The sequence below is a fragment of the Octopus sinensis genome, unplaced genomic scaffold (genome assembly GCF_006345805.1).
Source record: "Octopus sinensis unplaced genomic scaffold, ASM634580v1 Contig10057, whole genome shotgun sequence".
Lineage (NCBI taxonomy): Eukaryota > Metazoa > Mollusca > Cephalopoda > Octopoda > Octopodidae > Octopus > Octopus sinensis.
The window spans coordinates 8,386-24,869 of NW_021831988.1; the positions used below are offsets into that span (position 1 = coordinate 8,386).

Genomic DNA, 16,484 nt, shown 5'->3' on the forward strand with positions numbered 1-16,484 from the left:
GTGGTCTTACTAACTGAAAATAATGTCAATCTATGCCTGTTTTCTCTCTCTTCTAGTCAGGAAATGCCCACGTAACATTCTTGTCAAAAGACGAACCGATATTTTCAGTTCTATCGCGAAAAGGCGGAATCCGTCGTAGTAATGTTTCACTTCCTTCACAAAGCGGTCTTTAAGAGACGGTTTTTGAGTCTTTCCGACGTCTGTGTGTTTCGGGGATGAGTCTAACGTGGGTTTTTGAGGGTCTGAGAGTTGATTTTCTTCGAGTTTTTGATTACTTTGTCCAATTTGAGTTTGTGTTTAAAATTTCTGTTTGGTTTGTGATTAAAAAAATGCATTTTTGTGATTTGTGGAGAATTATGGTAGGTTGGTAGAATATGTATTATATTTGCGTATTTAAATTACTGTAATTATATCTAAAGTGATAAATCAGTAAAGAATTATACTTTTTGATTAAATGAGGAACTCTTTGAATTAAACATATGACGTACAAATCAAGGCAGCACTTAAATTAATTATTTAAACTTAAAATTGATTTTATTATTAAAGTTAATATTGTATTTAAAATATTATTATAAGAAAGTATAAACTGATAGATTATCTAATTAAAGGCAGGTTCTCGGGCACTTCTACCGTACTTCATACTAACACAGCTCGGAGTTTGTATCCGAGGAGGCGTGGAGGCCGGGGTCCACGGTCTACGTGAGTTTGTTAACTCTTCCACGGATTCCTAACGAATTCTGGCCAAGATCGATTTAAAAAATGAATTCAATTCTGTTAGAAGAGACTGTATCCTTGAAGCCTGCGCCAAAGAAATTCCGTACATCCTACCGATTGTCAACTTGACATACTCCAAGCCTTCCTCGCTTATATTCGGGACAACCATACTTGATTCTGCCAATGGAGTTCAACAAAGTGACTCTCTAGGACCTCTCTATTCTCCCTCGCAATCCACCAAACAACGAGATTGTGTAAAACTGACCTTAACATGTGGTATTTGGATGATTAGAGGAACCCCCAAAGACATCTTGGAAACGCTGAAGTCGCTTGTGTTTAATTTCGGAGCACTGGGGCTTTAATTCAACTGCGGCAAATGTGAAATGTGTGAATTCAACACGGACGAACTTTCCTTCGGAAGTGGATGACTGAATTCGACAAACTGCTACCCGGATGTACCTTCCCCCTCAAAGAAGACTTGATTTTTCTTGGATCTCCTATTTTTGAAAGTTGTATCAAAGCTGTTATGAAGGCTAAAATATCGGAATTTTCTTTTCTCTCTGAAAAATTACGTTTTGTGGATAGCCACATTGGGCTCTTTTTATTGAGGAACTGTCTATCTATTCCAAAGAAAAATTTTAGCTGCCGTCGCCGTCAATGCTTCTATACACGCCGGGGTACTAGGGGATCTAAAAAAATCATTTATGTCGTTGGATTCTTTATATAAAAACCAGTTAAGAAGAATCGTCGATATATGTTGGCCACATAGATAAATTTAATGAGTCTTTACGAGATGTGCGTTCGCGACCTATAAGAAACGATTGTGCTGAAAAACCGACGATTTTATTCGTCCCTTCATTTTTGTATCGCCCCTTATTTCGTAAATACGTCCGCCCCAAAAATGGGGCAGACCCCATGGGTGGGCATCTCGGATTTTGGGCACCCCCGCATTTTGGGGCACTTTATTCCAAAAGTCCATTTTGGCATTTAAAAAATAAAAATCGATAAAAAATAAGAATTTTTGGGGGCACAAAAATCATTTATAAGGAATTAAAAATAAAATAAAATTATAATCAATTAATGATTTTTTGTTGTATTTTCCATTTATATTTTATTGTTGTGGATTAAGAATTACGAAACTAAATTGAGATTGCTCAAAGAAATTTTGAAGAAAAGAAAAATTTATCTGAGAGAGCAACTAATGAAAAAGTACAACGAACAAGTAGGAACAATATCAAGAAATAAAACGATATGTACCTTTCTTGGAAACACGGCAAGAAGATTTGAGGAATATGACACATTTAAACCGATAAAGATAAATTTGATGATCAGTCTTTGAAATATTGAAGCTACGGTAGATAAAATTCCGATTTAGGCCCTATTTGAAAAAAATGCCTTAGTTAAAGCTTCAAAAATTGGATTTACTTCTTTTTAAAGCTTCCAATGGGTGGCTTGATAGATTGAAATTGCGGCATGAACTTCAATTCAAGTCAATATGTGGTGAAAAAGCTTCATGTGATTTATCTTATGTGAAAAAATTATTTTGAAAAATATGACCAGAAAGTATTATTAAAAATATGGACCTGAGAATATATTTAATTGTGATGAAACTGCGCTTTTATAAAAAGAACTCCTCAAAAAATAATTTTTGAACAAGGCGAACCGTGTTTGGTTATAAACAAGGGAAAGAAAGAACTCATGTCTTCTATGCTGCAGTTTAATCGGGGAAAAACTTAATCCATTGATTATTGGAAAATATAAAAACCTCGGTGTCTAACAAAATTTTGATGTTCAAAGATTTGGGTTATTGTATTCATCTTCTCAAAATGCATGGATGACTGGAAAGACTTTTTGAGTTGGCTACACTTATAAATGAATCGTTTTGCAAAAACAACAGAAATATTATTAATACTTGACAATGCGGGATGCCATAAAACTGCCGAATGTTCGAACATCGATTTTTATTTTTGCCGAAAAAAATACAACGCCCTATTACAACCTTTGGATATGGGAATAATCAAGATTTGTAAGATTATTATTCCTCTTTCTTAATGGAATTTTTATGTTTTCAAGATTTCGAAAACGATTTTACACATTCTTTGGTAAATTAAATTTGCGTCAGGTTATGATGCTAATTTCAAAAGGATGGGAGAAAATAGATGCTAAAAGTATGTAATTGTTGGAAGAAAATCGACAGGAAACCGTGATTCTTATGCAACAAAAAACTGTCTAACAGATGACATTTAGATCAAGTTGTTAACGAAAACAATTGATGGAGAATGCGAAGACATGAACAATAATGTTTATGATACATATTCAGAAACCGAAAATAGTGAAAATGTCGTAGCAAAAACAAAAGATCTGCTTTAACAATTTAGAAGAAAAATTTCTAATGTTGCACCAAGTATGCTCCGAGATTTTTTTGATTTTCGCTGTGAAATTGACGAACAATATCAGACAAAACTCTACAAATAAAAAGAAAATAACTGAATATTTTAGTAAAAATGTTTTTGATGTTTATTAATGGTTTAATTTTAAAAAAATAACAAACCCTGTTTTTTGGGGCACCCCCGCATTTTGGGGCACTTGGTGCCCCATTTGGGGGTCGGACTTATTACTATTAAGTAATTATTAGAAATTCAAATCACCTATCAAGTATGAGGGCATCATGGTCGCTAGAGACATAATCAATTATTGCATTACATAATTCGAAATAATTTTCTCTCTGTTTGGATTTAAAATTGTTAATAACAATCAATAAAGTTTCAACAAGAAAACTTCTAGTCTATTACAAAAAAAACATCATTCTTTTCTAACAAAAAAATCCCAAAGTCTTCTCAACAAACTGGAAAGTCAAAAAATCCAAAAGAGACCTTTCGCCTTTTTACGCCTAAGAACAACCAAGCGACCTAAATGCGCTTTCATTGTTCAAAATGAAGAGTCGGGTTACCAGACGTCTCATGACTGCGAGAACAGTCCAGACAGACCACAGGACCTATTAGACGAGGCGCTAGATCTTCTTCGTTCGTTTATCAGTCAGGGGACACAGCCCAGAAGATCCGTGAATCATAGCTTATATTGACTTGTGGAATTGTAAACGTTTGAATTTAAAATTCATTTGTCTTTTATTTGTTGAGGCTCATTCTTGAATACGCGACCACTACAGCATTCGCTGTTTAAAAAAACAAAGCTGACTCGACATAGAAAACACTCTGGTTTTTCAATTATTCTCTGTCATGTATGTTCGGAACACTTTTAAGAGTCTATGTAGATCCACTGACTTTCAGAGCACTTACAATCTATGAGTTTCATGGACTTAGAAAAACTCAGGCTTATAAAAATAGCTTAATTTCCAATTTAAGAAAACAGTAATCAAAAAAATTAGTCATAATAGTTGTAGAGGATTAATTGTTCTTCATCATTGATTTGGAAAGACCTCTCTTCCGCAAAACAATATAGATCTTCAATCTCGTAAAAATCCTCGTTTTCTATAGCCACAATCGGTTCCATTTTTTGATTCGGTTAGATTTTAAACCGTCCGATACAGTATTTATACTTGCTAATTAGTGAAAATTAAGTTCGCTGTTAAATTTCTTTTCCAATATTCCTTTTTTATCCTATAAACGATATTTTTGTAATTTAGCAATTAATGAAAACTTTTTTTATTTACGACCTCCAATTTTATTAATCCTAATTTTCACTGATTGTGACTGATTTTAATATTCAGATCAAATATTTTTATAATGATGCATTACTTTTGAACAATTGCCGTCGAGACTTCCTGTGTTTTTAGGGCCAAGACGCTTGCTCATCTTAAAAAGCTTGGCCGTCTGTGGACCTATCGCTCCAGAGATCCCAGGAAATTTATATTCCTTATTCAGAGGATCTCGCTGGCTCTTTTACGCGGGAATTGTCTTTCAATCCTTCAAGCCAGTACTTAATAGCTAGGTTTTTAACAATTTCCTTGGGTTTAAATAAATAATTGCAAGTTTTTTTAATTAGCATGTCGAAATATATTTGAGTTTATAATCTGGGAGAAAAGATTTGAGTAATTATCGTTTGACAGTTAATAAAAAGTGTTAAAATATTGATTATAGAAAAATCGTGGTTATTCTGGAATCATAATTATGTTCTCCTTTTTAATTTGTATTTGACCAGACAATAACTACATTTGATTTAATAATTTCTAAAAAACTATTTTATCATTGAAAGATATGAGAAATTAAAAAATGCTTTTGTTTGAGTCGACAGGTTACAGCGATCAAAAAATTTATTAAATAGTTAATAAATGACAATATTCATAGTACTCACAAAGATAAAGCTCACATACATCATTTCGGTCTCCTCAATGATCTGAAAACATTCGTATGTGTCAACCCAACAATTATCGCCTAATTCAAACACCAAAGGAGATACTTTCAGGGTTTTTTTAAGGGCAGATAGTGCACATAAAACTCTATGCGTTATATACACTAAATCGGAATTATCCTGCTTTAAGAATAAACAATCAATATTAATTTCAATCTGATATATCGTATGTCACCGGTTTTATAGCCCACTGGGGGGGATAACCCAACCTACTGACATATTTTATAATAATAATATTTTTCATCTATTTAATTTCATTGGAAAAAATGATGATTTCTTAATTATTTTAATAATTTATTGTTCTTTTTTTTAATATTTAGCGTGAAACTATAACTTTTTATTAAAAAGTTTAAAAACTGTGAAAATAAGTAGAGTTGTTCAATAAAGTTCAATTAGAACAGGCTGGCCAACCCAAATCGCATCGCGGGCCACTTTGTCCAAATGAATCCTTTCCGCGGGCCGCATATACATGTACATACTAAGGATAGATATCAAAACAACACAGATAAGATTTTATTTAGTAAAATAGCATTCAGTCCAATTATACGTATCAATGAGAAATCTGTTTTTCTTTATCTTCACTTAATTTTTTCAAATCAACTTCACAATTACTAGTTGCACATCTTAATTGGTTTCTAAGTTTTTATCTGTTAAAGAAGATCTATATCTACTTTTACTAAACTTTAATTTCGAAAAGAATGATTCACATACGTAAGTAGATCCAAAGGAGCTTACAACTCTTTGTGCAAAAATTCTTAAGTTGGGATATTTTTCTGCAGTCACATATTTGTTATAAAAGTCAATTTTGGATATAGTAGGATAAACAAGTCTTAGTTCACTGTTGCACTGTAGGTCAATATTTCCGTCTGCAAAGTATTTGAAACAATAGAAACGTCAACATGAAATGGAGAAGAAAATGTTTCAAACATTTTCTCATATTTTTTTTGTTCCGAGAATCGACTGTCAAATGCTGCAGCAAGATTTTTTATTTCATCAGCGTACTTGAAGAAATTTACAATGGCTGATTTTAAATTGATTTAGCGTTGGAAAATGTTGATCATTTCCATTTCTTGTTTGACATTCAAACAATGACAATTTCATTCGAAATGCTTTGACTTGATGGCATGCATTAGTAATCAAATTATCCTGTCCTTGTAACTCCTTGTTTATTGATTAATTTTTTCGGTTATATCTACCAAAAAGCACAGATCTAGCATCCATTCTTCATCATTTAATTCAGTTAATGTCATTTTCTTATGCATCATAAAACTTTTGATTTCTTCTCTCAAGTCGAAAAAACGTTTTAAACATTTTCCGCGACTCAGCCATCTGACATTGGAAAAATACACAAGATCACCATAGTGAGAATATAACTCGTTCAATAATTCTTTAAACTGGCGATGTTGAAGTGCATGAGAACGAATGAAGTTTATAGTTCTTACAACCACACTCATAACATGGTTCATAGACAACACTTGCGCGCACAAATTGTGTTGATGTATCAAGCAGTGTATTACAAATAAATCATTTTTTATGCTTCTTGACTCCATCTCATCCATTATTAGCTTTACAACTCCTTTATTTCTTCCAATCATAGCCGGCGCCCCATCTGTTGTCAATCCAGCAAGGGTCTCTAAATTCGCTCCATTGTCGGATAAACATTTCATAACAGCTTGGAAAATATCTTCGCCCTTTGTAGTATCTTTCAAACTGACAAGGTTAAGCATTTCTTGTTTCACTTGAAAAGATTCGGTAACTCCACGAATATATACTACAAGTTGAGACGTGTCTGATATATCCGTGCATTCGTCAAAGGCCAAAGAATAACTTTTGAAATATTTTATTTGATCACGCAAAGTCACCACAATTTCATTTGAAATGTCATTAACCCTGCGACATATGGTTTGACGTGACAAGCTAATGTTTGAAAACTTTTTAGTTTTATCTGGCAAAATGTCTTTCACGACAGCATCCAAACACTCTTTTACGAATTCTCCATCCGAAAATGATTTCATTCTCTTTGAAATTATCATTGCAACAGAGTAGCTTGCTTTAACAGTATCAGAAGAAGAGTGTATCGATGAATTTAATAGTCTTTGCTGATTTCTCAATTCAGATTTAAGCGAATCCAGTTTCCTTGTTTTCAATTCCTTACTAAATTTCGCGTATTCGGAATGCTTTGTTTCATAATGTCTTCTTACATTGTACTCTTTCACCACCGATACTTTCTCCTTGCAAATTAAACATGTTGGCTTGGAATTATGCATTATAAAAAAGTAATCTTCTTCCCATGATTGCTGAATTGCCTGTTTTCTTCAAAAATTTTCCTTTCTTCATATTGATAACAGCTACAAAAATAGATAAACTTTAAAATTTATTAAACTTATAAAATTTATCTTTTTTATTAAACTTAAGAAAAATTTATCTTGAATGTATTTATAGGTTAACTACATACAAAATTTCTCTCGCGGGCCGCACCAAACTCCATCGCGGGCCGCATGCGGCCCGCGGGCCTGGGTTGGCCAGCCCTGTTCTAGAGTAAAAAACGCAGTTTTTTATTTTTGACTTTTATATACGTTTTTTCAGGAACTTTGAAGCAAAAACGATTTTTAAGCGTCCTGAGCCTTCTCCTTTTCTCTTTATCGTATATAGTAGTGGTGTCATCAAAATTTTTATTTCATTAAGTTGGTTTGTCGTTAATTTCAAAAGAACCATATTCTAATTCAGGGCTGGCCAACCCAAGGCCCGCGGGCCGCATGCGGCCCGCGATGGAGTTTGGTGCGGCCCGCGAGAGAAATTTTGTATGTAGTTAACCTATAAATACATTCAAGATAAATTTTTCTTAAGTTTAATAAATAAAGATAAATTTTATAAGTTTAATAAATTTTAAAGTTTATCTATTTTTGTAGCTGTTATCAATATGAAGAAAAGGAAAATTTTTGAAGAAAACAGGCAATTCAGCAATCATTGGGAAGAAGATTACTTTTTTATAATGCATAATTCCAAGCCAACATGTTTAATTTGCAAGGAGAAAGTATCGGTGGTGAAAGAGTACAATGTAAGAAGACATTATGAAACAAAGCATTCCGAATACGCGAAATTTAGTAAGGATTGAAAACAAGGAAACTGGATTCGCTTAAATCTGAATTGAGAAATCAGCAAAGACTATTAAATTCATCGATACACTCTTCTTCTGATACTGTTAAAGCAAGCTACTCTGTTGCAATGATAATTTCAAAGAGAATGAAATCATTTTCGGATGGAGAATTCGTAAAAGAGTGTTTGGATGCTGTCGTGAAAGACATTTTGCCAGATAAAACTAAAAAGTTTTCAACATTAGCTTGTCACGTCAAACCATATGTCGCAGGGTTAATGACATTTCAAATGAAATTGTGGTGACTTTGCGTGATCAAATAAAATATTTCAAAAGTTATTCTTTGGCCTTTGACGAATGCACGGATATATCAGACACGTCTCAACTTGTAGTATATATTCGTGGAGTTACCGAATCTTTTCAAGTGAAACAAGAATGCTTAACCTTGTCAGTTTGAAAGATACTACAAAGGGCGAAGATATTTTCCAAGCTGTTATGAAATGTTTATCCGACAATGGAGCGAATTTAGAGACCCTTGCTGGATTGACAACAGATGGGGCGCCGGCTATGATTGGAAGAAATAAAGGAGTTGTAAAGCTAATAATGGATGAGATGGAGTCAAGAAGCATAAAAAATGATTTATTTGTAATACACTGCTTGATACATCAACACAATTTGTGCGCGCAAGTGTTGTCTATGAACCATGTATGAGTGTGGTTGTAAGAACTATAAACTTCATTCGTTCTCATGCACTTCAACATCGCCAGTTTAAAGAATTATTGAACGAGTTATATTCTCACTATGGTGATCTTGTGTATTTTTCCAATGTCAGATGGCTGAGTCGCGGAAAATGTTTAAAACGTTTTTTCGACTTGAGAGAAGAAATCAAAAGTTTTATGATGCATAAGAAAATGACATTAACTGAATTAAATGATGAAGAATGGATGCTAGATCTGTGCTTTTTGGTAGATATAACCGAAAAAATTAATCAATTAAACAAGGAGTTACAAGGACAGGATAATTTGATTACTAATGCATGCCATCAAGTCAAAGCATTTCGAATGAAATTGTCATTGTTTGAATGTCAAACAAGAAATGGAAATGATCAACATTTTCCAACGCTAAATCAATTTAAAATCAGCCATTGTAAAATTTCTTCAAGTACGCTGATGAAATAAAAAATCTTGCTGCAGCATTTGACAGTCGATTCTCGGACAAAAAAAAAAAATATGAGAAAATGTTTGAAACATTTTCTTCTCCATTTCATGTTGACGTTTCTATTGTTTCAAATACTTTGCAGACGGAAATAATTGACCTACAGTGCAACAGTGAACTAAGACTTGTTTATCCTACTATATCCAAAATTGACTTTTATAACAATGTGACTGCAGAAAAATATCCCAACTTAAGAATTTTTGCACAAAGAGTTGTAAGCTCCTTTGGATCTACTTACGTATGTGAATCATTCTTTTCGAAATTAAAGTTTAGTAAAAGTAGATATAGATCTTCTTTAACAGATAAAAACTTAGAAAACCAATTAAGATGTGCAACTAGTAATTGTGAAGTTGATTTGAAAAAATTAAGTGAAGATAAAGAAAAACAGATTTCTCATTGATACGTATAATTGGACTGAATGCTATTTTACTAAATAAAATCTTATCTGTGTTGTTTTGATATCTATCCTTAGTATGTACATGTATATGCGGCCCGCGAAGGATTCATTTGGACAAAGTGGCCCGCGATGCGATTTGGGGGTTGGCCAGGCTGCTCTAGAAGAAGTGAGCTAAAGTTAAAAATTATTGATTGTAGATTTAGTGGATCTAAGGAGATATTCAAACCTTAACAGCAATTGTGGATGGGTCTTTTTTGAATAAGTCTTAGTTGGTTGTTGTAATCGACTCCTTTTCCAAATTTGCAGTGGTAAAACTTGCAAAAACGAAATCAGCTGAAGAAATAACAAGAAAGTAGAGCAGAGCAGAAGAATTAAAAATTTCAAAATACACCAATCTGTCGGAACGCTATCTGTTTACCCCGATCGCCGTGGAGACCTCAGGCGTAATCGGTGACAGGTCACTCATTTTCCTCAAAAAGCTGGGTCGTCTGATTTCTCGCAAGAGAAACGACACGCGTGAGTGTGGATGGCTCTTTCAGAGGATTTCCCTTGCCATTGTACGTGGAAACTGTTTCTCCATCTACGAGACGGGGAAGTCCTCTTGTTAACTCTCTTTTCTCTTTGTTTTCTTTTAAGAAATAAATATTTTGATAAAAAACAAGAAAGTTAAAAAAGATTTTCTTCTCAATCCGACCCCCGTTTATCTTGCAAACAGACAATGGGAAAGAGTTCAAGGAGAACAGAAGATCAAATAAATGCATTGTTAATGTTCGACGGAACAAATCCAGAACTAAGTGATGAGTCAAATTCGAATTATTTTAAAAATGACGATAAAAGATACCCATTATATGACGAACTGGATATAAATAAGTACACAGTTTCAGAAAAATTTGAAACTACGTGTACTATTAATAAAGATAATAAAGAAACACTATCAAACGTGCATTTAAGTAGATTAAAAAAAATTTGATTAAAAATTTGATTTTTTTTAAATGAATTAATTCTTATTTTTTATTGACTCCCATTAAATATAAATAAAATTTTATTTATTTTAAAAATGTAAAGCACAAATGAATGATGTGTGATTTATGCAACAGGCAGAAATATAAAAAATAATAAAAAAGAAGAAAATTAAAGTTAATTATATTTTCTGATGATTTTTAGATTATATTTATGTTTTTTTGGTGTTTTTTCGATGGTGGGTTATCCAACCCGGTGGGCTATAAAACCGGTGACATCGTATATTTACCAAAAATGTAAATTTAACGCCGGTCTCTCGTGGAGAAAGTCTCAATAGCGCAGGAAAGGGGTATGCAGTGGTGTATGCACTGTGCCCGTGTCAAATCTCCGGTAAACCTACGGGTTTATGTTGACATTTCTTTCATATTTTAAACTGGATGTTTGTAATATTTTTAATAGTATTTTGTAGCACCATCTTTTTTACGAAATCACGCTGGCAGGTATAAGTTGGCAAATACTTTCTGGTTTCTCGACTTTCTTGTAATATTCCGAGAATATACACTTAACTGCAGATCCAGTTTATTGTGAGCTTCAAAAAACGTGGATCAAAGAACAAAAAGCCATTTGATGTCAACTCACGGACAATCAAGTCATTTCCATGCTTTTTTTTATAGGATTTATTTATTTATTGAACCAGAAAACCACCGTCATAGCCAAAAGAAAGAAGAATTCAGGTGATCCCAGCCTCCCTCAGCAGTTCGCGCAGCCTCTCCCGATGTTCCGCCGTTGTCCCGACGCATTTTCGGTACGGACGGGGATTTTCAGGACGAACCTCTCTGTTGTTCCAGGCTTTTGGGATAATCTCTTTATCGGAGAAAGTATTTAGCAGGTTTGCCGCTTTCAACCGAATTTTGTCGATTTTTGATTGATTATTTGCACTTAAGTTTGTTCCCCAGATTCCGCACGCATAGCCGATCGTAGGTTCCAAGTATTGATTATATATGTTGTTTAGGCCATATAGGCCTTTGCATTCTCCTGCGTTCTTCAGGAAGGCATTCAGAAAGTTAACCTTTCTTGCACCCGCCATAACTACATTTTCGACGTGGGTTGAAAAGGTTAGAAAGGTGTCGAATGTAACACCAAGAATCTTCTGGGTTTTGCTCTGCGGTATAATTTCTTCGTCTAACTTCGCTTCAATTGAGACTTTCCCAAGCCTTCTGTTTTTCGTAAACAGAGTCAAAATAGATTTTTTTGGACTTGCCTCCAGTTTGTTTTTATATAGCCATGAACTCAGATTGTTGAGGTTATCCTGTATTCTATCCGTTGCTTTTATTATGCTCACATCCCTTGATGCGACGATAATATCGTCTGCATATAGTAATAACAGATCGTTGTCCCCTTCTGGCTGTGGTATGTCGTTCATCATGAGATTGAATAAAAGTGGAGATAGTGGAGAACCCTGAGGGACCCCATTTGGTAATAGTCTCGATATGGAAGATCTGTTTCCACAGCAAGCCCTTCCCCGACGGCCGCTCAGGAAATTCTTAAGCCATAGTTTTAGATTCGTATCAATATTTGAGGAATAGATCTTTTGTGTGAGTATTTTCCTTGGCACCGAATCGAAAGCCTTCTTTATGTCGATCGAGCAGACAATGGATTTTCCTGTTTAGGTTTCTTGTTTAGACCGTCTGATATAAACTTCATTAAAGCATTTAGGTGTGTGACAGTTGAACGCCCCTCTTTGAATCCATGTTGGAAACTGACTTCTGGGAGGAGGGGGCGAATCAAAGTCATCACCATTCTCTCTAGAATTCGTGCCTGGACGCATAAAAGGGACAGTGGCCTGTATGATCCAGGTTGCTCCTTCGGTTTTCCAGGCTTCAGGATTGGGTGAATGCACGACAGTTTCCATAATGTTGGAATGAAATTGAAGTTGCACGAGTAGTTGTAAATACTCGTAAGTGCAGAGATAGCTGCATCGCCCAATTTTTTGAGCATGATCGCTGGGATTCCGTCTGGTCCGCAGGAGCGTGTATTCTTTAGTCGGGAAATTTCTAAAGCGACATCTCGAGGTAGGAAGTACGATGATGGAGGCTCCCTTTTCGGTTTGCCCTTAATAATTGAAGAGGATTCCGATTTTTTATAAGCCTTGTGACTTATCTTCACGCAATGTTTCATAAAAGTGTTTAGGTCTAGTTGGTGATTGTTGTCATCCTCGTTTGTACTGTCGGCGTTTTTAATGTTACGCAGCATCTTCCACATTTTCGAGAGTGAGCACTTTTTGTTCATCCCTCGGGAAATCGTGTCCAATTTTCTTTTTTGCACTCGTCTCGCACTTTCTGCGATCTCCATGTTCAATACCCGAATCCTTCTCGTTGTAAGTTTCGTCAGATGTGTACTGTGTTTGAGGCGATTTCTTTCTTTTATTAGTTTGACTGTTTTAGCGTCGTATTTTCTTTTCGTGAGTTTCAGGACTCCTTTCTTTACAAATAGATCTCTCCCCTTTAGAATAACTTTGTTAAAGCAGTTGACTGCCGTGTCGAGGGAGTTGAAATTTTGAGGATAAAGGTCCATAGGGATGAATCAACATATTTTTTATATCCTGTCCAGTCGGCATTAGCGTAATCGTGAAATATTGCATGCTTTGACCGGGTCGCCGGGGTGCAATTGATTTTGATAAGAATAGGGTTGTGATTGCTCCCCAAGTCAAAATTAACGGACCAATGAACAAGAGGTGCCAGTCGTGGTGAGCAAATAGTAATATCGGGTGAAGTGAGTGAATTTTTCTCGTTGTAAGGGGTTTGTCAAACTAAAAATCGGTTATCAATTATTTCACCAATTTAGTACATAAATATTTGTATTTTGAACAAAAGTTTGCATTTAAAATAGAATAGAAATATTTATTGATTTATTTTAACTAGCAATTAGAAATATAGTACAAAATTAAAGTACAAATATAAGAGTATAAAACAAATAACGATTCCTTTAAAGAAAATGATTTTCCTGACCATTTTGCTCACAGTGACATTTATAACAAAGAGCAATGTAACGAAAATGTAAATAATATTTAATTTAATTATAGTATGAATATTCCTCCAGAAGTAGATAAAAGTATTTCACATTGTTTTCATTTTTACAGATGATGGAAATACAACAACTGAAAATAATAGATATAATAAAATTAATAATTTCAGAGAAATTGAAATTTGCAAACAAATTCTAGAAGGTAAATTAGTTTTAATCTGAATTTTAAAGAAAACATAAACACAGACGTAAAAATAGATTGTATATTTCATTTTAGTTTAGTTTAGATGTTCGTATCTGTGAATTATTAAAAAATAAAACCGAGAGTGAATTAATAAAAAGACTACAATCGAGTATCAAAGGTCTTGAACTAAATGATAACTTTTTTGCTAAAAGTAAGGAAATAATGTTTTAATTAAACCCAGCTTATACCAAACATGATTCCAATAACACTACTAGTAAAACATTTTTATGATTTTAGAATTTCATCCTATTCGTCCTTTTAAAGTCATCAAATAAACTAACATTCAAAAATTCACTAATTTTACTTTTCTCTACAATAAAATAATCCCAGATATTTTTTGATTATTGTAATGATGCATAAAGATATCTATATCTCAAAAAATTTGTGAACGTGATGTATTTGAAAAGCTAGTTATTATAGAGCGGTATAATCAGGTTAGGGGTGTTGTTTATCGGCCGTACACTAAAAAGGAATAACTATGTTTTTAATGAAGATAGTTCAGCTATTTGATTTGTGATTAAATAAAATTAAACAGGAGGAGAATAAAATGATTGAGTAGTGCGAGAAAGATTTTGAGAAGTAATCCAAGCACTACTTAATGGGAATGGATAAAATATAATTTTAAAAAAAGCTGAATTTATATAAACAATTTTAAGACATAGTAAAAGCCTTCTTTCTGATGATTTAAAATCTCCATAAACAAGTTTAGAATTTAAACTTTATATCTTTTCTAATGCTAACTTTTAGTCATTCAATAAAAATATTTATTTATTTTGGTCTCTATTGAAAATTAAACTAAAACCGAAATAATATTTCTGATTTTTAGGATGAGAATTTGTAAAACAGATTTCAGTTTTTTGATCAAAAAAACACAACATCTTCCAATTACAATCAAACCTCGATTTGGAAAATAAAGTGTTCTAAAAATTAACACAAAATGTTTCTTCGAGTGGCCAATGCTGATGTGGTAGTAAAATCGACCATTTTGGCTTCATTACAAACTGCTCGATTCCCGACAGAACTAAAACCTGTTGGTGTTGACCAGTGATTCTCAAGTGCGACCCCTAGGATTTAAGACTCTTGACTGTGGAGACTGTAAAAGCTCAGACGGAGTAACAGTATTGAGAAATGCTTTGCTTAGGACTATACGTACACGAAAACCTTTTCGAAGACGAACATAATTGACTCTGCAATCAGTTTAGGTTCAGCTACTAAGAAGGCTAAAAATATAAAATCTCAAAATATTTCAATTTGTCAGATATCATTTTTTTCTAATTCCCGTAAAATTGTCCAGAGCCATGAGTAATAAATCGTTTAAACTCTGGGAAAAATTGAGCAACTGATAACGTGAGAGGTAACGTCTTCTTGGTCATAAGTAATTTTAGATAAAGAAATAGTTATAAATGTAATAATCTTTAGAAAATATTTATTCAGACTTATATCCATTATTGACTTTTTTCATTAGATTTGATTTCTAATTTGTGTGTTTATAAGTAGAAAATTCAGAATTAATTGACCAACTTAAATTAAAAGTATATCGGGAACGGACATGGCTTTTCCAACGCATATCAATAGCCATCTTGGGTGGGAAATGCCATTCCATCTTATCCTCTGCTACTAATTAAATACATGTTCATCTAAAAAAATTATAAATGGGGGGAAATTTTTGAATAAAAAATATATTATTGATTGACGTGATTCTAATATTGTTTGACAGAAATCTAATATTGATCAAAAATTCTATAGATTTATAATTATTGTAAAATTAAATTTTATATTGTAAATAATATATTTTAATTAATTTATTTTTAATAATAATAATTATATTAATTTTCAAAATTAATAGTACATAATATCGATTAGAATTGTTTTTGTGTTGTTGTGAATGGTTGTTATATCCACTTTCGAATTATTCCAAACAATTGCTCAATCAAGTGAGAACTGTGAAGCAAATCCACTCCGAATTCACCTCCAACCCCTGATAAATCGATTGGACGAGCTCATATCCGAGCGACAGGACTATCTAACAATTGTCAATCGAGGAGTGTCCTCCATCGACATTCCCATCAAATCAAAAATCGAAATGATCCTTGCAAATGTGGAGAATGGTTCCAATTCTGGCGTGTGTGGCCGTTTGATGATGTTCATGTTGTTCTGTCGGTCCATCTCATATCTCTGGCCTGACTCCGTGGAGAGGATCGTCACTGCCTTCTCTGAGCACATTGACGGCCATGTTGAATACACTTCACTCATTCAGTCCAGAGGAGGCTGGCAGTCCTTCCTCAATAAATCCAATTTGTGGAATCCTAATCAAGTCTTGTCTTTTTCTTCCATTGTCAATCGAATTGCTTCCATGTTTTGGAGTTGACTTTATTTTCAAATAGATTTAATTTTTTTATTTTTGGCTTTTTACTGACCAACTAAACTTTAATAAAAGGAAATAAATTAGGAAGGAAGATATGATAGTT

At 33.6% G+C, this 16,484-nt stretch overlaps 1 protein-coding gene across 1 annotated transcript; it reads right to left on the minus strand.

Annotated features, from left to right (window-relative positions):
- Positions 1-6,248: 6,248 nt before the first annotated feature.
- On the minus strand, positions 6,249-7,349 carry LOC115228209 (general transcription factor II-I repeat domain-containing protein 2B-like). Its single transcript, XM_029798846.1, has one exon. The coding sequence runs from the start codon at positions 7,347-7,349 to the stop codon at positions 6,249-6,251; it is 1,101 nt and encodes a 366-aa protein (XP_029654706.1).
- Between the last annotated feature and the right edge of the window lie 9,135 nt (positions 7,350-16,484).

Bases quoted from the DNA above. Each gene is read 5' to 3' on its own strand.
- LOC115228209 (XM_029798846.1), bottom strand. From the start codon at position 7,349: ATGCATAATTCCAAGCCAACATGTTTAATTTGCAAGGAGAAAGTATCG.